The sequence below is a fragment of the Hemiscyllium ocellatum genome, chromosome 26 (assembly GCF_020745735.1).
Source record: "Hemiscyllium ocellatum isolate sHemOce1 chromosome 26, sHemOce1.pat.X.cur, whole genome shotgun sequence".
Taxonomy (NCBI): Eukaryota; Metazoa; Chordata; class Chondrichthyes; order Orectolobiformes; family Hemiscylliidae; genus Hemiscyllium; species Hemiscyllium ocellatum.
In genome coordinates this window covers 572,053-592,964 of record NC_083426.1, presented here as the reverse complement: position 1 = coordinate 592,964, position 20,912 = coordinate 572,053, and the positions used below count along the sequence as shown (strand labels likewise).

The following is a 20,912-nucleotide window of genomic DNA, read 5'->3' as shown; positions in this document are numbered from 1 at the left end:
CTCCAAAGGTAGTGATCTCAGGATTATTACCAGTACCACCGTGCTAGCCAGTGATGAACACGTGGCTTGAGAGATGGTGTAGATATTGGGTATTGGGACTTGTTCTGGGGAAGGTGGGACTATTACAAAAGGGACGGTCTACATCTGAACCAGACTGGAACCAATGTCCTTGAGGGAGTTTTTGCTACTGCTGTTGGTTTTACACTAATGTGGCAGGGGACTGGGGACTGGGAACCAGAAGAGAAAACAAGTAGGCAGCGAGTTGGAGACTGGCGAATGTAAGAATTATGAAGATAACATTAATAAAGAGAAGAATAGGCAGAGAGCAGGTGAGCACAAAAGAACTGGTGGCCTGAAATGCATCTACTTTAATGCAAGGAGTATAGTGTGTAAGGCAGATGAACTTAGGGCTTGGATTGGTACCTGGGAGTATGACATTATTGCCATCACAGAGACTTGGTTGAAGGAAGGGGCATGATGATTGGCAACTAAATGTTCCAGGATATAGACGTTTCAGACAGGACAGGGAGGGAGGTAAAAGAGGCGGTGGAGTTGCATTGCTGGTCAGGGATGATATCACGGCTGTGCTAAAGGAGGACGCGATGGAGGTCTTGGGTAGTGAGGCATTATGGGTGGAGCTGAGAAATAAGAAGGGTGCAGTTACATTGTTGGGGCTGTATTACAGGCCTCCCAACAGTGAGCGTGAGGGAGAAGAACAAATAGGTAAACAGATTATGAATAGATGTCGAGGCAATAGGGGAGTGGTGGTGGGAGATTATAATTTTCCCAACATTGACTGGGATACACTTAGCGTCAGAGGTCTGGATGGAGTAGAATTTGTAAGAAGCGTCCAGGAGAGTTTTCTAGAGCGGTATGTCCATAGTCCGATGAGGGAAGAGGCCATATTGGACCTGGTACTGGGGATCGAGCCAGGACAGGTGGTAGAAGTTGCGGTGGGGGATTTCTTTGGGAACAGTGACTACAATTCTGTAAGTTTTAGAATACTCATAGATAAAGAAGAGAATGATCCTAAGGGAAGAGTACTAAACTGGGCCAAGGCCGATTATATCAAAATTAGGCAGGAGCTGAGAAATGTGGATTGGACACAGCTATTTGAAGGGAAGGCCACATTTGAGATGTGGGAGGCTTTCAAAGATAGGTTAACAGTAGTGCAGGATAGGTATGTCCCATTGAAGGCAAAGGATAGGAAGGACAAGATTCATGAACCGTGGATGACAGGAGAAATTGTACGACAAGCCAAGAGGAAAAGGGAAGCGTACATAAGGTTTCGGCAGCTAAGAACAGAACGGGCCCTGGAGGAATATCGGAAGAGTCGGACAAGTCTTAAACAAGGAATCAAGCGGGCTAAAAGGGGTCATAAAGTAGCTTTAGCGAGCAGAATTAAGGAAAATCCCAAAGCATTTTATTCTTATATAAGAAGCAAGTGGGTAACTAGAGAAAGGATTGGTTCATAAATGATAAGGAAGGAAGGCTGTGTGTTGAACCTGAGAGAATGGGTGAGATTCTGAATGATTACTTTGCATCAGTGTTCACTGAGGAGAGAACATGATGAATCTTGAGATTAAAGATAGAAGTTTGATTAGTCTGGATCACGTTGGCATAAGGAGGGAAGATGTGTTGGGTATGCTAAAGGTTACTAAGGTGGACAAATCCCCAGGACTGGATGGGATCTATCCCAGGTTGCTGAGCGAGGTGAGAGAGGAAATAGCTGGGGCACTAACAGATATCTTTGTGGCATCCTTAAATACAGGTGAGGTGCCAGAGGGACTGGAAGATTGCTGATGTCTTCCTCCTGTACAAGAAGGTAATAGTGATATTCCGGGTAATTACAGACCAGTGAGCCTGATGTCAGTGGTGGGGAAGTTGCTGGAGAGGGTACTGAGAGATAGGGTCAATTTATATTTAGAAAAGAATGAACTTATCAGTGATAGGCAACATGGTTTTGTGTGGGGACGGTTGTGCCTTACCAACGTAATAGAGTTCTTTGAGGAAGTGACCAAGTTGTTAGATGAAGGAAGGGCTGTTGATGTCATATACATGGACTTTAGTACAGCGTTTGATAAGGTTTCCCATTGTAGACTAATGGAGAAGGTGAAGTCACATGGTGTGCAGGGTGTTCTAGCTAGGTGGATAAAGAACTGGTTGAGCAACAGGAGACAGAGAGCAGTAGTTGAAGGGAGTTTCTCGGAATGGAGAAAGGTGACCAGTGGTGTTCCACAGGGGTCAGTATTGGGGCCACTGTTGTTTGGAATATACACAAATGATCTAGAAGAGGGCACTGTTGGTATGATCAGCAAGTTTGCAGATGACACAAAGATTGGTGAAGTAGCAGAGAGCATAAGAGACTGTCAGAGAATACAGAAGGATATAGATAGACTGGAGAGTTGAGCGGAAAAGAGGCAGATGGCTTTCAATCCAGACAAATATGAGGTGATACATTTAGGCAAGACTAATTCTAGAGTGAATTATACAATGAATGGAAGAGCCTTGGGAAAAGTTGGGCAGAGAGATCTGGGAGTGCAGGTCCATTGTACCCTGAAGGTTGCTGCACAGGTGGATAGAGTGGTCAAGAAGGCATATAGTATGCTTGTCTTCATTGGACGGGGTATTGAGTATAAGAGCTGGCAAGTCATGTTAACATTGTACAAGACATTGGTTCGGCCACATTTAGAATACTGTGTACAGTTCTGATCGCCACATTACCAAAAGGGTGTGGATGCTTTGAAGAGGGTGCAGAGAAGGTTTACAAGGATGTTGCCTGGTATGGAAGGTGCTAGCTGTGAAGAGAAGTTGAGTAGGTTAGGTTTATTTTCACTAGAAAAAAGGAGCTTGAGAGGGGACCTGATTGAGGTTTACAAAATCATGAAGGGTATAGACAGGGTGGATAGAGACAAGCTTTTTCCCAGGGTGAAGGATTCAATAACGAGAGGTCAGGCTTTCAAGGTGAGAGTTGGAAAGGTTAAGGGGGATACACGCTGCAAGTACTTCACACAGAGGGTGGTGGGCATCTGGAGTACACTCATGTCTCCCCTAATTTCCCCTCCCCCTCCTTATCCCAGATCTAACTTTCCAACCCGCCACTGCTCTCATGACCTGTCCTATGTGTCCATCTATCCACTCGTCTATCCCGTCTATCCACTCCACCCTCCTCTCCGACCGATCACCTTCACCCCCTACTTCGTCCACCTATCGCATTCCCAGCTACCTTCCCCCCAGCCCCAATCCCCTCCCATTTATCTCTTAGCCCCTTGAGTTGCCCCCTCATTCCTGATGAAATGTCGATTCACCTGTTCCTCAGATGCTGCCTGACCGGCTGTGCTTTTCCAGCACTACATTCTTTGACTCTACAATACATCATCCAATTGGCCATTTCTTTTGTTAAATCTAAAGTGGAAATAGTGAGGCTATTGAACTCTGAGGGACATGATGGACAAGATAGATCTTCTCACTGATATCCAGGGCCAAGCAGAACAAGTGTTCCTATTTTATCACTTTAACTTAGACCTGTCATCTTGGTATAAATCAGCAATTGACTTTCCAAACTGCTTAATACCATGGTATCACATACAATGAGTTACACACCCCTTTAACTGAAGGGGCCTGGGATTAGCTGTCCCCAGTATTCATGCCAAAGGTGTCATGTATCACTATTCTGAATGTTCTGCCTGGGATAGGAATGAATGTGATTGTATTCTACAGTAACAGTCAGAGATTGAGTAGCTGAATGTTTTACTAAAGTGACAGTGAAGGTTGATGAAGGGAGTATCGGTGGAAGTTGCTGAAATGGATTTATGGAAAATATTTGATAAAGTACAAGGTAATAGGTTGATTGACTCTCCTAATATCCTCAATTTTGTTAATGTCTAAAATTATTTCATTTTAAATCAATCTTCCGTATTCCTCTTTCATTCTTTGAACAATAAAAACAAAACACAGTGAACGCCCAAAATTGATATTTATTTTTATCTTCTAAATTATAATTTTGATTAGAGATGTGATATCTTGTTTAAGGAATATATTAATGTCTGAATTATGTCACCTAAAGAAACACAGCCTTAAAGTCACTCAGATATATTATGACTGGAATATGAATGCTTAACTAATAACTGTTAGATCTAAAGATGACGCAAAAAAGAAATAAAAAGCCTTTGAGTGTTCACCTGGTCCATGTCACAGAGTTTCTGTACACTCCCTACCTGACCCAATCTGACCATCTCTGCCTTGAATTTTTATATAACCGAGCTTAGAATTTCTCTGCTTCAAATAAGCCCTTCAAGGTTTTAACCTCACATTTCTGATCTGGAACCTTGAAATTAAGTCCTTACACTGAGGTGATTATTTCTTAACAGTTCTAAACTATCTCCCATCTTTAGAAGCAACTACTTTATGCATGTAATTTCAGCTAAGACCTCTGTAAACCTAAAACCAACAGGCTTTTTTCTAAGCTATGTGCCATTTTCCTCAGCAAAAAAAGTTTCATTTCAGAACCTTCAAACAGACCCCTAATGTACAACAACTCACTCTGTTCACTCGATAAACTTACCCCAAACAAAATTCCCAGTACTCACCAATAAGTCCGTGCCTCCTGCTGCATTTTAAAAGAAATTACTATGGTTACAGAAATATTAAAAGTTCGTTATTAATCCCCTTCATAGACATGTGCCAAACCAACATCCCACTGGTTCAAAATCTAAACTCTAAAATAAATTACATGAAACTATTAAGCATGCACCTTTTATCACAGTACTCCACTCATTGCATCTTACAAACCTGAAAAAGACCCATTTATCCCAAATCTTTGTTTACTGTTCGCTAATCAATCATCTATCCATAATAAAATGCTGACTCCGACAGCATGGCCTTTCATTTTGTGTCGTCACCTTAGACATGGCCCCTTGTTGAATTCCATCAGGAATTCTATCAGGGCTGCAAGGTGGGTTTAAAAAGAAAAGGCTGAAATAGTTATGGATGGAGAAGGGGAAGCTGCACAGTTGACAGGGAGGAGAGAAAGCACCAAGAGGGAAGGCTACAGGGGACAGGATTAGAGAGGCAAGCTATGAGAAGGAAAAGGGAGTAATTCAGGGCAAGATGGGAGGGGCAGCCGGCAAGGGGTGAGAGAGAAAGCTGCAAAAAAGAGAGATAGGAGCTTTAGACCTGTGAACAATAGAATACACAGCTAAACTGCTGCCAGAGAAACAGAAAATCACTGAATAATGAATTCCTTGCAAATGCATACAAAGAGAAATCACCTTAGTTCTAATTTCCAAGATGTAAAGGCAGTTTGGATGGAACTAAGAAAGAGAAAGGGGTAGGAAACATTGATGAGAGTTGTGCCACCAAATAGTAGTGATAATGTAAATACAAACACAAGTCAGGAAATTAGAGGTTTATATAGTGAGGATAATGCAGTAAACATAATTTGGTGGTGCCGGTGTTGGACTGGGGTGGACAAAGTTAAAAATCACACAACACCAGGTTATAGTCCAACAGATTTATTTGGAGATGCTAGCTTTCGAAGCACTGCTTCTTCATCAAGTGGATGTGGAGCAGAATCATATGACACAGAATTTATAGCAACAGGATTACAGTGTCATGTAATGTAATATTAAACAAATTTAGGTTGAGTCTTTCATCGTTTACAGTGATCACGTGAGGTTCAGTTCCTTCATATGTAAATCCAGGAATGTTGTTAAAGTTACATTCTCAAGATAGATTTAACAATAGGTGCCATCTCAGCTCAGATAATGCATTGAAGGTGTGAAGTTAAAGTCTGTCTGTGTCCCAATGTTAGGTCAGACTGATTCTACTTCTAAAGTGGGATTTACAGAATTTTACATGGATTTATGCAGTTTGTGTGTTTGTGTGTAAAAGTTTGTGGGATGAATTTGTATTTGCAGAATTACATTTTATTTTGCTCAAAAACTGCATAAATCCATGTAAAATTCTGTAAATCCCACTTTAGAAATAGAATCAGTCTGACCTAACATTGGGACACAGGCTTTAACTTCACACCTTCAATGCATTATCTGAGCTGAGATGGCACCTGTTGTTAAAATCTATCTTGAGAATGTAACTTTAACAATGTTCTGGGAATTACATACAAAGGAACTGAAACTCACCTGATCACTGTAAAAGATGAATTTGTGTGAACTAAATTTGTTTGAGCTAAATTTGTCTAATATTACAATCCATGACAGTGCAATCCTGTTGCTATAGATTCTGGGTCGTATGATTCTGCCCCACAACCACCTGATGAAGATACAGGAAACATAGGAGATTTCAGTAGAAACTGGATAGACCTAGTTGATCCTATTCTTTGAAATACTAATCCCTCAAATGTATGTGATGGCTTTCTGGAGCAGTATGTTGAGGAACCATGTAAGGAAAAGATGATTTTAGACTGAGTTTCTGCAATAAGAAAGTTAATTAATAATTTCAGAAAAAGTGACCAAATGATAGAATTTTACATTGTTTGAAAGTGAAGTAGGTCAATCAGAAACTCATCAATCACAAACAACGGAACCCATGAAGATATGAAAAGAAAATTGCCTGTAGATTGACAACCACATTAAAATATATGATGATGGAAAGGCAGTGACTTAAATATTAAAAATTAATCTAGTTTACAACAAAATTGCATTCCATTATTGCACAAAAACCCAACAATACAAGCATTCCAGCTATTGTTAATAATATCTGATTTTATTTGTTTATTTAGATTTTGTCGCAGTTAGATACAATTGAGTGATTTGCTTGGATATTCACAACCAATCTTATAAGCCAGGGAGAGAATGGGCGATTGCCTTCCCTGAAGGACAAAAGTGAATCAGATAAGTTTTTATGGTAATCAACAGTGGTTACATAGTCACCATTAAGCTAAATTTTAGTTCCAGATTTATTATTTGAAATGAAATTCTACCAGCTATGCATTACATTCCATGAGCCCATGTCTGTAAAGTGTTAGCTTGAGCACTTGGATGACCGGTCCAGTGGCATTACCACCATACCACTGCCCCACTTCATCCTCACTGCTAGTCAAAGTTGCATTATGCTTGGATTCTGGGGATGGTTCTTTTTATATACCATGTTCTCCTGTATCCAGGAGAATTTTAAAAATTTTCTCCTTGGACGTGGATGTCACTGAATGGACAAGCATTTCTTGTATATCGACAGTTGTCCTTGAGAAGGGGGTGGTGAGCTGCCTTCTTGAACAGCTGCAGTCCATTTGCTGTAGGTGGACCCAAAACACCATTAGGAGGGAATTCCAGGATTTTGGCATAGCAACAGTGAAAAAACAGCTATATATTTCCAAGTCAGGATGCTGAGTGTCTTGGAGGAGAACTTGGAGATGGTGCTGCCCCAATGTATCTGTTGCCCTTGTCCTTCTAGATGGGAGTGATGATAGGTTTGGAAGGTGCTGTCTAAGGATCTTTGGCGAATTACCGCAATGCATCCTGTAGATAGTACACACTGCTGCTACTGAGTGTTGGTGGTGGAGGGAGTGGACGCTTGTAGATTTGGTGCCAGTCAAGTAGGCTGCTTTGCCCTGGATGGTGTCGAGCTTCTTGAGCGTTGTTGGAGCTGCCCCTGTTCAGGAAAATGGGGAGTATTCTGTCACACACCTTGTAGATAATGGATGGGCTTTGGAGAGTCAGGAGGTGAGTCATGTACCATAGTATTCTTAGCCTCTGACCTGCTTTTGTAACCATTGTGTTTATGTGGTGAGTCCAGATCAATTTCTAGTCAATATCCAGAGGAATTTAAACAAGTACTGCTTGAAATATCTCAGCTGACAATCTTTTAGTCCTCAAGAAGGTTTGTAATTGATATATTAGAAAAGCAACTGCAAATGTGTTGCTGGTCAAAGCACAGCAGGTTAGGCAGCATCTCAGGAATAGAGAATTCGACGTTTCGAGCATAAGCCCTTCATCAGGAATAAGCAGATGAGAAAACCAATGATGTGACTGGACTGAACTGATAGTGGATGCTCAGTGATTGGATTTTACCCATTTACCACCCTGAATGGGAGAAAATCCCTGATATGAATTGAAAGAGCTTGATTGGCTGGTCAATATTCCAATGGACAATTTGTTTTTGTAACTGATATGGTAAGCATCAGACGATTACAAGTAGGGGTCTGAGGAAACTTTGAAGTTATTAAACTCACTGCTCCCAGAGTCCATGGACACCTTTCCCCATTACAGGTTTTTTTGTTATATTAAAGTACCCTGGTTGGCAGTCTGCAACCGATTCCTGCATTTCTATTGTTTTACATTCATTATTGTAGTTCTGTAGTTCTGATTCTAATACTGTTGATCTTTGACCTGCATTCTTTTTCTTTTGCAGTTTATCGCGTTTGTATCCCTCTTTTTCATCCTCTTATCAATCACCGCCTTTTGCCTCGAAACACATGAGGCTTTCAACAAGATCATTAACTTGACAGAATATACAGTGGTGGGGAACAGCACTCAGATAGTAAGTGTGTATGAGATAGAGACAGAGCCCGCCCTCATGTATGTGGAAGGCGTGTGTGTCATGTGGTTCACTTTGGAGTTTATGGTCCGCATTTCCTTCTGCCCCAATAAGCTGCTATTTGTTAAGAATATGCTGAACCTCATTGACTTTGTGGCTATTCTGCCCTTCTATCTGGAGCTGGCACTTCGTGGATTGACCTCCAAGGCAGCAAGGGATGTTCTGGGCTTCCTCCGGGTTGTCAGGTTTGTTCGGATTCTACGGATCTTCAAGCTTACCCGGCATTTTGTGGGATTGAGGGTGTTGGGACACACCTTGAGAGCCAGCACCAATGAGTTCCTCCTGCTCATCATCTTCCTTGCACTGGGAATTCTAATCTTTGCCACAATGATCTACTATGCAGAGAGACTTGGTGAAAACCCTAACACTGTGAGCCCCACTCACTTCAAGAATATTCCCATTGGCTTCTGGTGGGCAGTAGTCACCATGACTACACTTGGCTATGGTGACATGTACCCACAGACATGGTCGGGTATGCTGGTGGGAGCATTATGTGCCCTGGCTGGTGTGCTTACCATTGCGATGCCAGTGCCAGTCATTGTCAATAACTTTGGAATGTATTACTCACTGGCAATGGCCAAACAAAAACTCCCCAAGAAACGCAGGAAGCACTTTCCCTGTGGGACACATGCCAAGACTACAGGCCTTTGCAATTCAGATTTGAACTCTTCATGCAACAGCCCACAGAGTGACAGCAATCAAATTGCTGCTGAGGAGATAAGAGAGAGAAAGAACTCAGGTAGGAGTTTAAACCTGTTGTATTTCAGAGATGATGTGTGAGCACCATTGCTGTCTTATCATTGTGTCCTTCTATTGGGAGCTGTACACTTCCAGTGTGAGGTGTTATGAGGGTTTGGTACTCTGTGCACAGTCTCCTGTTAGCCCACACATTGCTGGAGTCCTTTGATGTCATGCTATTGATTTGATGCTGCAGTTTGCTGGAGATGAGAGCTGCAAAAAAAAGCCTGAAAGTGATGCCCTTAATCACTAAAAGAAAGAAGGAAGTGAAAGAAAAGCATGCAGAAGGAAATAGTGAACACCAGAGCAGGAAATCAGCAGAATTAGAGAGAGAAAGAGCAATGGATGTAGATTTGCTCACTGAGTTGCAAAGTTTGTTTTCAGATGTTTCATCATCATACTAGGTGACATCATCAGTGAGCCTCTGGATGAAACACCGGTGGCATAGCTTTCTATTTATGTGGTAAGATTTCCTAAAAACATGGTATTCCAACTGGAACTCTATCAACAAACACATTGACTTAGATCCCATTTACCAAACCCTGAGAAAAAGAACCAGAAATGAAATCACCACAGGAAATGACATCACCAACCCAAGGAAACTTGGGCGGCATGGTGGCACAGTGGTTAGCACTGTTGCCTCACAGCGCCAGAGACCTGGGTTCAATTCCCGCCTCAGGCAACTGTCTGTGTGGAGTTTGTGCATTCTCCCCGTGTCTGCGTGGGTTTCCTCCGGGTGCTCCGGTTTTCTCCCACAGTCCAAAAATGAGCAGGTGAGTTGGCCATGCTAAATTGCCCATAGTGTTAGATGAAGGGATAAACATAGGGGAATGGGTCTGGGTGGGTTGTGCTTCGGTGGGTCGGTATGGACTTGTTGGGCTGAAGGGCCTGTTTCCACACTGTAAGTAATCTAATCTAATCTAATCTAAACCTATACACATAAATGGAAAGCGGGCCATGCCAGCAGTGCTTCATCTGAAGGTTCCCTGATGATGTTACCGAGTATGGTGACAAAACATCTGAACATGAACCTTCCAGCTCAGTGAGCAAACCTACATCCAGAACCTCAACCTGAGCTACAAATCTTCTCAAAATACTCGAGAAAGAGCAATAGAGAGACAATTAACAGAGACATTGAAATCAGTAAAAGTGGGAAAATAAGAAATAAATTCAATGGAACAGCAGAAAAATAATTGCCAGAATGGTTTGCTGGATGAGGAATTTCAGTTATGTAGGGAGTTTTCAGAACCTGGATTGTGTTCCTCACAGCAAAAGAAACCGTGGAGAGATCTGAAGGAGGTATGACGTTTACAAAGAGTTGTATGAGGATAAATAAGAATAAACTGTTACCCTAGGCAGTAGAGTTATTAACCATTAGAGTTATTAACCATTAGAGTTATTAACCATTAGAGTTATTGACCATTAGGATATAGCTTTAAACCGATAGGCAACAAGAACAACCAACATGAGGAAAACATTTATATTGTCAGGAGAGTTGTTGTGATCTGCAATAAACTGCCTGAAAAGACAGTGGAAGCAAACTCCAGAATAATGTTTCAAGGCAATTTGGATAAATATTGAGAAGGGAAAATTTTTTTTAGGACAATGGGAAATAGAGATTGGGAATAATTGGAGAATGCTTTCAAATAATGGCACAAAGAGAGTGGTCTCAGCTGTTTCCTGCTGTGCAGGAGAATCCTATGCCTCTGAGATTCTAAGCTGAGGACATTGTAATGAAAGGAGAAAGTGAGGACAGCAGATGCTGGAGATCAGAGCTGAAAAATGTGCTGCTGGAAAAGTGCAGCAGGTCCTGAAGAAGGGCTCATGCCCGAAACGTCGATTCTCTGCTCCTTGGATGCTGCCTGACCTGCTGCGCTTTTCCAGCAACACACTTTTCGACATCGTAATGAAATTGTGTTTGAAAACTGCCGAAATAGTTCTTGTGAAGTCAGAACATGAACAACACGTGTATCATGACACACGCGGCAGTGCATGCATGTCCTAGCTGTCTCTTGTCTTCTCATTTCACAACTTCCTTTCTTATAAACTTTGTTTTGTCTGGGACAAAGAAAAAATGGTGTTGCAGTGACATTTACAAGATACTGAGCAGAAATTCTCTCTGTTCCAAGACTCAAAACAGAATGGTGAAGCAAACGTGGCCCTATCTGATGAAGAAAATGCTGCACTGAACCAATCATTGACAGCCGATGAGAGTCAGGTGCTCAGATGCTCCAGTATGAGGGACAAAAACAAGAAAGGGACAACCTGTTACTTATTGACAGCTGGTGAGTTAACAACCCAAAGGAAAGGGTGACAATTTATTGTCCTCTTCGCTTTCACATGTGAAATTTGGGTCCTATTCTCAGGATGGAATTTAATGCCTTTCTCTGAACTTAGTTAGATGGTGGTGGAATGGATACTTAATTATGTACCTTCATACTTTTGACTTGATTAAGTTTGTGATTGGGAGGCCTATGGGCAGTCTGTACAAACCACTCCCAATTGAGCCCTTAATGTGAACAATTAATGACCAGAAGTATGAATGAGAGTGCGTGTTTGTGTGTGATTGTGAGTGTGAGAGTACTGTAGTGACTAAGATAGATTGTGTATGAGTGTGAGGTGTTTAACAAAGTTGATGGGAGTATTAGCAAAGATAATGTTACTGTTTTTTGCAAGTTTTGTAAAGGTTTGTAGCTCAGGTTGAGGTTTAGGGTGTAGGTTTGCTCACTGAGCTGTAGGTTTGATATCCAGACGTTTCATTACCTGGCTAGGTAACATCATCAGTGGCGACCTCCAAGTGAAGCAAAGCTGTTGTCTCCTGCTTTCTATTTATATCTTTCTCCTGGATGGGGTTCCTGGGGTTTGTGGTGATGTCATTTCCTGTTCATTTTCTGAGAGGTTGATAGATGGCACCTAGATCTATGTGTTTGTTTATGGCGTTGTGGTTGGAGTGCCAGGCCTCTAGGAATTCTCTGGCATGTCTTTGCTGAGCCTGTCCCAGGATAGATGTGTTGTCCCAGTCAAAATGGTGGTTCACCTCCATCAACATCGACCTGGCAAAGGAAACACTTACCACACTTTTAGAAGAGACCATCACACACCCCCCAACCACCATCAATCACATTACCAACAAAAACATCAAGAAGCTAGTAAACCTGTACCTCACCACCCACTTCACCTTCAACAACATAATCTACAAACAAACCAACGGCACACCCATGGGATTACCGCTATCAGGATTCATAGCAGAAGCAGTAATGCAAAGACTAGAACAAACAGCCCTACCAATCATCAAACCAAAAATCTGGGTTCACTACATAGGTGCCACCTTTGTCATCACAAAACGAAACAAGATAGAAGAGACATTTAACATCATCAACAACACCCTCACAGACATAAAGTTCACCAAGGAGGAAGAAACCCACAACAAACTCGCATTCCTGGATGTCACAGTCAAAAGAAAGGACAATGGAGAACTACAAACCTGCGTATACAGAAAACCGACAAACACTGACCAAATACTAAACTACACCAGCAACCATCCCAACACACACAAACAAAGCTGCATCAGAACACTATTCCAACGAGCCACCACACACTGCAGCACAGACGAACTTCGGAAAACAGAGGAGAACCACCTATACAACGTATTCAAGAAGGACGGACACTCAAAAAATACAGTCTGTAGATTCCTCAAGAACAAACCATGACAAGCAGACCAAACACAGCCAGAAACCCTAACCACCTTACCATACATCAAAGAAGTTTCAAAAATGACAGCCAGACTACTGAGACCCCTTGGAATCCTAGTAGCACACAAATCCACCAATACTCTCAAACAAAAACTAACAAACTTAAAAGACCCAGTACAACGCATGGACAAAACCAACGTAGTCTATAAAATTCCATGCAAGGACTGCCACAAACACTATGTAGGCCAAACAAGAAGAAAGTTAGCCACCAGAATACAGGGAGTCCCTCTCCCACTGCAACTCCCAGGTCATTTCCTCTGCCCTGAAGCTCTTCAACCATGTCATGAAACAAACTCGGTACCACAGCCACATTGGCTTCCTCAGTGCCTGCCTCCGTAACCAACTCACCCCACACAGACTCCGAACCACCTTTAAACCAGCAGAGTTCGGACCCAAACAGGACAAACAATACAGACTACAGATTCAAAAACACCAGCAACAGTTCTCTTTCAGGATCCTCCGCTCCACGCCCGCAGCAATGCGCCGGCACCTTACCTCTCTACAGTCAGCCCTGCCTCAGCTGTGGGCCACACTCTCTCAGAATTGCAAAGGACCCACTCTGTACTACATCCTCAGGAGAATTCATACTCTCAACAAACAGTATTTCAACTCCATCTCAAACATCAAAAACTGTAAGTCATCCTAGTTTCAAACTTCCAGCTCAGCCCTGTCCCCATGACTTGTCCGGACTTGTCCGATCTGCCTAACTCCTTTTCCACCTATCCACTCCACCCTCTCCTTCCCTGACTTCTCACCTTCATCTCCTCCCCCACTCACCCATTGTACTCTATGCTACTCCCTCCCCACCCCCACCCTCCCCTAGCTTATCTCTCCATGCTTCTGGCTCTCTGCCTTTATTCCTGATGAAGGGCTTTTGCCCAAAACGTCGATTTCGCTGCTTGTTGGATGCTGCCTGAACTGCTGTGCTCTTCCAGCACCACTGATCCAGAACCTGGATACACGAACACCAGCTGGCCACAAAAAGACACAACCCCCTCTCCCTCATAGCCCTACACACGGAGGGAAAAAAAACACCAGTTCGACTGGGACAACACATCTATCCTGGGACAGGCTAAGCAAAGACATGCCAGAGAATTCCTAGAGGCCTGGCACTCCAACCACAACGCCATAAACAAGCACATAGATCTAGATACCATCAATCAACCCCTCAGAAAATGAACAGGAAATGACATCACCACAAACCCCAGGAACCCCATCCAGGAGAAAGATATAAATAGAAAGCAGGAAACAACAGCTTCGCTTCACTTGGAGGTCACCACTGATGATGTTACCGAGCCAGGTAATGAAACACCTGGATATCAAACCAACAGCTTAGCGAGCAAGCCTACACCCATAAAATTTCTGTTCTGAACAGTTCTGAAGAAGGACATGTAATGTTAACTTTTTTTATCCACAGATGCTGCCAGACCTGCTTAGCTTCTCCAGCAATTTCTGTTTTTGTTTCTAACGTGCAGTCAGTATTCACCAGTGGTGTGCAGGGGGCTCACTGTGTGATAACCATAAACACAAACCCTGCTGAGCTTGCTTCTGGAATCCTGAGGGGTTCCCGAAATAAAATGCACTCAGTGCACAATCAAAATGGAAAGCATGGGGACATAGGTGGCCCTTTGAGATGCAAGTCCCTCCTGCCTTCGCTCAATTGTGATCTGGGATCCTCAGTGCCCCTGGGCTTCAGGTAAGTGCATTACCATAGCAGCCACCATACGCACTGGTGCTGTTGATCAATGCTCAGCCTCAGGATTCTGATTGTCTGGGGAGTGGGAGTGGGAATTGCGTGGACTGGAAGACCTGCTCCTGCCCAGCTGAGTGCACGATTGGCATTTAATGCAATAGACCCCTTTGACAGAGGCAACACGGGGCTCCCAGCAGTTCTCCAGCGAGTTGGCGGCACTCCCATAAAAAAAACAAAGAACTGAAAATGCTGGAAATCAGAGACAAAAACAGAAATTGCTGGAGAAACTCAGCAAGTCTGGCAGCATCTGTGGAGAGAAAGCAAAGTTAGCATTTTATGTCCCATGACCCTTCATCAGAACTGTTTAGAGTAGAAACATTATCTCTGCTAAGACTTCCATCAATTTCATTAAATGTCTCACACTCAATCTATATACTCACTCACGTACTGTCACAGGCCCTCACAATCACATTTTTCTAACGGGTGCAGTGAGAGCAAGGACCAAGGCAGCTGTCGGGAAGGTAAACTAATCATATAAAAGGCTTACCTCGTGAATAGGTGGAGTACATGCAGAGCAGGAGCCAACATGGGATAGCTGAGTAAGTGAGATTAAATGTTTGGGTGGTTGCTTTACTTGAAACACTGCTCAGGTAGTGTCTCCCACCCACCCTCCTCCTCTAACCAAAAAAAAGTTTTGTGTGCCAATCTGGTAAGATTACTAGTTTTTTTTCAGTAGTCTCTTTGGGAATTCAGAACAGTTGGAATGGATGTTAGGACAGTTGAATGCTCTTCCTGTAGATTGTGGGAGACAATGGTCACCACTAGTGTCCCTGCTGACTTCATCAGCGGGAAGTGCACCCAACTCCAGCTCCTCGGAGATTGCATTAAGGAACTGGTGCTGGAGCTGGATAACCTTCGGATCATTCGGGAGACAGAGGGGGTAATTGAGAGGAGTGACTGGGAGGTAGTCACACCTCAGGTACAGGAAGAGGGTAGTTGTGTTACAGTTCAGGGGATGAAAAGGGAACAGGCAGACAGTGCAGGGATCCCCTGTGGCCGTTCCCCTCAACAACAAGTATACCATTTTGGATACTATTAAGGGTAAGCCATAAGGTACACGTCTCTGGCACAGAGTCTGTCCTGTTGTTCAGAAGGGAAAGAGGGAGAGGAGTAGAGCATTAATTATTGGGGACTCCACAGTTAGGGGGATGGATAGGAGGTTCTGTGGGAACGAGAGAGATTCACTGTTGGTGTGTTACCTCCCAGATGCAAGGGTTTGTGAGGTCTCAGATCATGTTTTCGGGATCCTAAAGGGGGAGGGAGAGCAGCCCCAACTTGTGGTCCACATTGGCACCAACAACATAAGTAGGAAAAGGGATGGGAATGTAAGGCAGAAATTCAAGGAGCTACATTGGAATCTTTGAGTTAGAACAGAGTTGTTATCTCTGGTTTGTTACCCGTGCCACATGCAAGTGAGGTGAGGAATAGGGAGAGAGCGCGGTTGAACACATGGCTACAAGGATGGTGCAGGAGGGAGTGATTCAGATGCTTGGATAATTGGGGATCATTCTGTGGTAGGTCAGATCTCTAAAAACAGGATGGTCTACACCAGAACCAGGGGGTATCAATATCCTGGGGAGGTTTGCTAATGCCCTTCAAGAAGATTTAAACTAATTCATCAGGGGGCTGGGAACTGGAATTGTTATACTATCCTTTACATCTCTGGAACTTTTCAGCGGCCTATAGAAAATTCCCAACAGGATGGCCTCTCCTTTCCTGTTTCTAACCTCAGCCCATACTATCTCAGTAGACAAGTCCTCATCAAATGTTCTTTCTGCTACTGTAATACTGTCCTTGACTAACAATGCCACACCTCCCCTTCTTATACCATCTTCCCTGTTTTTATTGAAACATCTAAATCCCGAAACCTGTAACAACCATTCCTATCCCTGCTGTATCCATATCTCTGAACTGGCCACAACATCGAATCTCAGGTACCAACCCACATTGCAAGTTCACCCACCTTATTCCGGATGTTCCTGGCATTGATGTGGACACACTTCAAACCAAGGTGAGAGAGACAGGGTAGTTGTTATAGAGGACTTTAACTTTTCTAATGTTGACTGGAAATGCGATAGTTCGAGTACCTTAGATGGGTCTGTTTTTGTCCAATATGTGCAGGAGGGTTTCCTGACTCAGTATGTAGACAGGCCAACAATAGGCGAGACCACATTGGATTTGTTATTGAATAATGAACTGGGCCAAGTGTTAGATTTGGAGGTAGGTGAGCACTTTGGTGATAGTCAAGAATAAAGTGGTGCTGGAAATGCACAGCAGGTCAGGCAGCATCCAAGGAGCAGGAAAATCGATGTTTAGGACAAAAGCCCTACATCAGCATTTGCTCAGTTAGGGTGCTTGAGAGTTACAAGTTAGCCAGGGAGGACTTAAAGACAGAGCTAAGAAGAGCCAAGAGGGGACATGAGAAGTCTTTGGCAGGTAGGATCAAGGAAAACCCTAAAGCTTTCTATAGGTATATCAGGAATAAAAGAATGATGAGAGATGTATTAGGGCCTGTCAAGGACAGTAGTGAGAAGTTGTCTGAAGAAATAGGAGAAGTGTTAAATGAATATTTTTTGTCAGTATTCACACAGGAAAAAGACAATGTTGTCAAGGAGAGTACTGAGATACAGACTCTTAGACTAGAGAGGATTGATGTTCATAAGAAGGAGGTGTTAGCAATTTTGGAAAGTGTGAAAATACATAAGTCCCCTGGGCTGGATGGGATTTATCCGAGGATTCTCTGGGAAGCCAGGGAGGAGATTGCCAAGCCTTTGGCTTTGATTTTTATGTTGTCATTGTTTACAGGAATAGTGCCAGAAGACTGGAGGATAGCAAATGTTGTTCCCTTGCTCAAGAAAGGGAGTAGAGACAATCTTGGTAATCATAGACCAGAGAGCCTTACTTCGGTTGTGGGTAAAATGTTGGAAAGAGATAGGATTTATAATCATCTGGAAAGGAATAAGTTGAGTAGGGATAGTCAACACAGTTTTTTTAAGGGTAGGTCATGACTCACAAACCTTATTGAGTTCTTTGAGAACGTGATCAAACAGGTGGATGAGGGTACAGCAGTTGATGTGGTGTATATGGATTTCAGTAAGGTGTTTGATAAGGTTCCCCATGGTAGGCTATTGCAGAAAATAAGGATGTATGGGATTGAGAGTGACTTAGCAGTTTGGATCAGAAATTGGCTAGCTGAAAGAAGACAGAGGGTGGTGGTTGATGGGAAGTATTCAGTTGCTAGTGGTGTACTGCAAGAATTTGTTTTGAGGCCACTGTTGTTTGTCATTTTTATGAACGACCTGGATGAGAGCGTAAAAGGATGAGTTAGTAAATATGCGGCTGATACTAAAGTCGTTGGAGTTGTGGACAGTGTATTGCAGGTTACAGAGGGACTTAGATAAGCTGTAGAGCTGGGCTGAGAGGTGGCAAATGGAGTTAAATGCTGAAAAGTGCAACGTGATTCACTTTGGAAGGTGCAGGAATGCAGAGTACTGGGCTAATCGTAAGATTCTTGGTAGTGTAGATGAGCAGGGAGATCTCAGTGTCCATGTGCATAGACCTCAGAAAGTTGCCACCGAGGTTGATAGGGTTGTTAAGAAGATGTACAGTGTGTTAGCTTTTATTGGTAGAGGGATTGAGTTTCAGGACCATGAAGTCATGTTGCAGCTGTGCGAAACTCTTGGAGTACTGCGCACAGATCTGATCACCACATTATAAAAAGGACGTGGAAGCATTGGAAATGGTGCAGAGGACATTTACCAGGATGTTACCTGATATGGAGGGAAGGTCTTATGAGGAAAGGCTGAGAGACTTGAGGCTGTTTTCATTAGAGAAGAAGATTAAGAGGTGATTTTATAGAGACATACAAGATGATCAGAGGAATAGATAGGGTGGACAGTGAGAGCCTTTTTCCTTGGTTCGTGATGGCTAGCATGAAGGAGCAAAACTTTAAATTGAGAGATGTTAAATATAGGACAGATGTCAGGTAGGTTCTTTACTCCAAGAGTAGTAAGGCGTGGAATGCCTTGCCTGAAACTCTAGTAGACTCGCCAACTTTAAGGGCATTTAAATGGTCATTGGATAAATATAAGGATGATATTGGAGTAGAGTAAATTAGATGGGTTTCATTTCGGTTTCACAGGTCGGCGCAACATCTAGGGCCGAAGAGCCTGCACTGCACTGTAGTGTTCTATGTTCTATGTTCTGTCACAAACAAACAGTAATCATAGTCACATATACTCATACAGAAACACACTCGTGCACACACACAAACTTGCATGTACACACAAACACACACACACTCAGAATTTCGCACAGTTTGACGTGCACTCTAATACTCAAATTTACTTTTGCACCTGTTGACTCACACATACACTTTCACTTGGATACATACATTCATTTACTCTAAGACACTTTAACACATTCACTCACTCTCATACTGACTCACACAGACTCTCACTCGCAAATACTCTCATTCATGTGCTTTCACACACGCTATTTCTCACATACTTGCTTTCAATTGTGCACACACTCGCACAGTTTCACTTCAAATTTATTGTAATCTCCTGTCATGTTTGATGATGTACAGTGCTCGTATCAGTTGGGAAGTTCTCTCTGTTGTATTTTGTTATATTTTGTGATTTTTGTTTGACACAGAGAACTGCAAAGATGTCCACACAGTTAACTACACTCAAGCAGAAGTAATCACCCTGTCTTAATGGTAAATAGTGGAGATCGGAGAGCAAAGGGCGAACATCCTTGTTTTGTCCAAAGTGAAACAATGGCAAGTTCCAGACCCCAGCAATCTGGCTGCAGCAATCTGGGGGAAAGATCAGAAACTAGGAACCATTGAATACTCATAACTATTAACTTGGCTGTAATATATATCTACATAATCCTGTAAAAGCATGATTGTATGGTGGTTCTGTAAAATATGTATTATGGAAAAAAGTAAGTATATTTATTATATATATAAATAGGTTTCTAGATATGTACTATATACATTTGTTAACATGTAGATCATAATGTGCAAAGATCTCCGAAATTCCAGCAATAGATAAATGATCTTTATTTTATCATTACTTGTTGCACATTTTATATTTGTTTACTACTGTCTAATATTGTATTCAAGGAAAGATGTATGAATTTTACCTCTGTAAGTAACTTATTATGTAGTCTGTTGTATTTTGGTTTTGGGTGTAACCAATCAACAGAATTAACATTTCGAAAGTTCTTGAAGTAAACAACATCTCGTGAGTTCCAAGTTTATTAGCAATGAACTAAGTCAAGCTCCCATTCACAGTAAACTAAGGTTCCAGTAAGAATGTGGAAAGTTGCCAATGGAGTAAATCTGAGATAAATGCAGAAAATGGTGGAGATAGACAGTGTATCAGAGCATACAGAACAACTAAAAACTACAACCCAAACATAAAACAATAACCTATCTTTTGAAAGCTGATTGATTACTGTGTATTTCTAGAGTGGTCTTAATGTTCTAATATTACATCAGGGGGATTGTGATGTTGGTAAGTTTGATAAGTCGCGTTTCTGTGTCCTTTCTAATGTGCTGTAATGTCCTGTGTTCTGTGTCTCTGGCAATAATCAACAACATTGCACCTTAATGTCATGTTTATATGTTGTTGAGCATGAAGCTGTGTCATTGTACTTGGATGGAAATAAAGAAATTATCCTTTTCCAGTTAATTTTAATGTTTCATGTTTTATGTCTCAAAATGGATCTTGTTTCAAGCATTCAGAATCAGAGAATGATGCAGTTCAGAAAGAGGCCATTTGATCCATCATGTCTACACTTGGCTTGTGAAAACCTCTCTAATCAATCTGCTTTTCACAGTTATGCAAAATCTTGCTTTTTAAATGTTTTGTCCTCATAAAATGTGTCACTTCATATTTCTCTGAATAAGTTTCATCTGTCATAAGATTGCCCATTTCAGTATATCCCCCTGAAATCTTATTGTTTGCAACATGTGCAAACTTTGAAATCAGGCCTGATGTCAAAGTCTAGATTATTAGTAGCCATTAAAAGTAAATGATCCAATTACTGACTCCTAAGAAATCCAGCCTCTGCACCTCCCTCTAGTCTGAAAACACTATAATTTC

General features: G+C 42.3%; 1 protein-coding gene across 1 annotated transcript in view; it reads left to right on the top strand.

Moving 5' to 3' along the window:
• Nucleotides 1–19,704, top strand: part of LOC132828128 (potassium voltage-gated channel subfamily C member 1-like) — a 47,255-nt gene extending 27,551 nt beyond the window's left edge. Inside the window, exons 2-4 of the mRNA XM_060845036.1 lie at nucleotides 8,368–9,292; nucleotides 11,421–11,576; nucleotides 19,453–19,704. Of these exons, the coding sequence (XP_060701019.1) occupies nucleotides 8,368–9,292; nucleotides 11,421–11,576; nucleotides 19,453–19,514 (1,143 nt within the window). The 3' untranslated portion in view covers nucleotides 19,515–19,704. The remainder of the gene's footprint in view (nucleotides 1–8,367; nucleotides 9,293–11,420; nucleotides 11,577–19,452) is intronic.
• The last annotated feature ends 1,208 nt before the right edge of the window (nucleotides 19,705–20,912 follow it).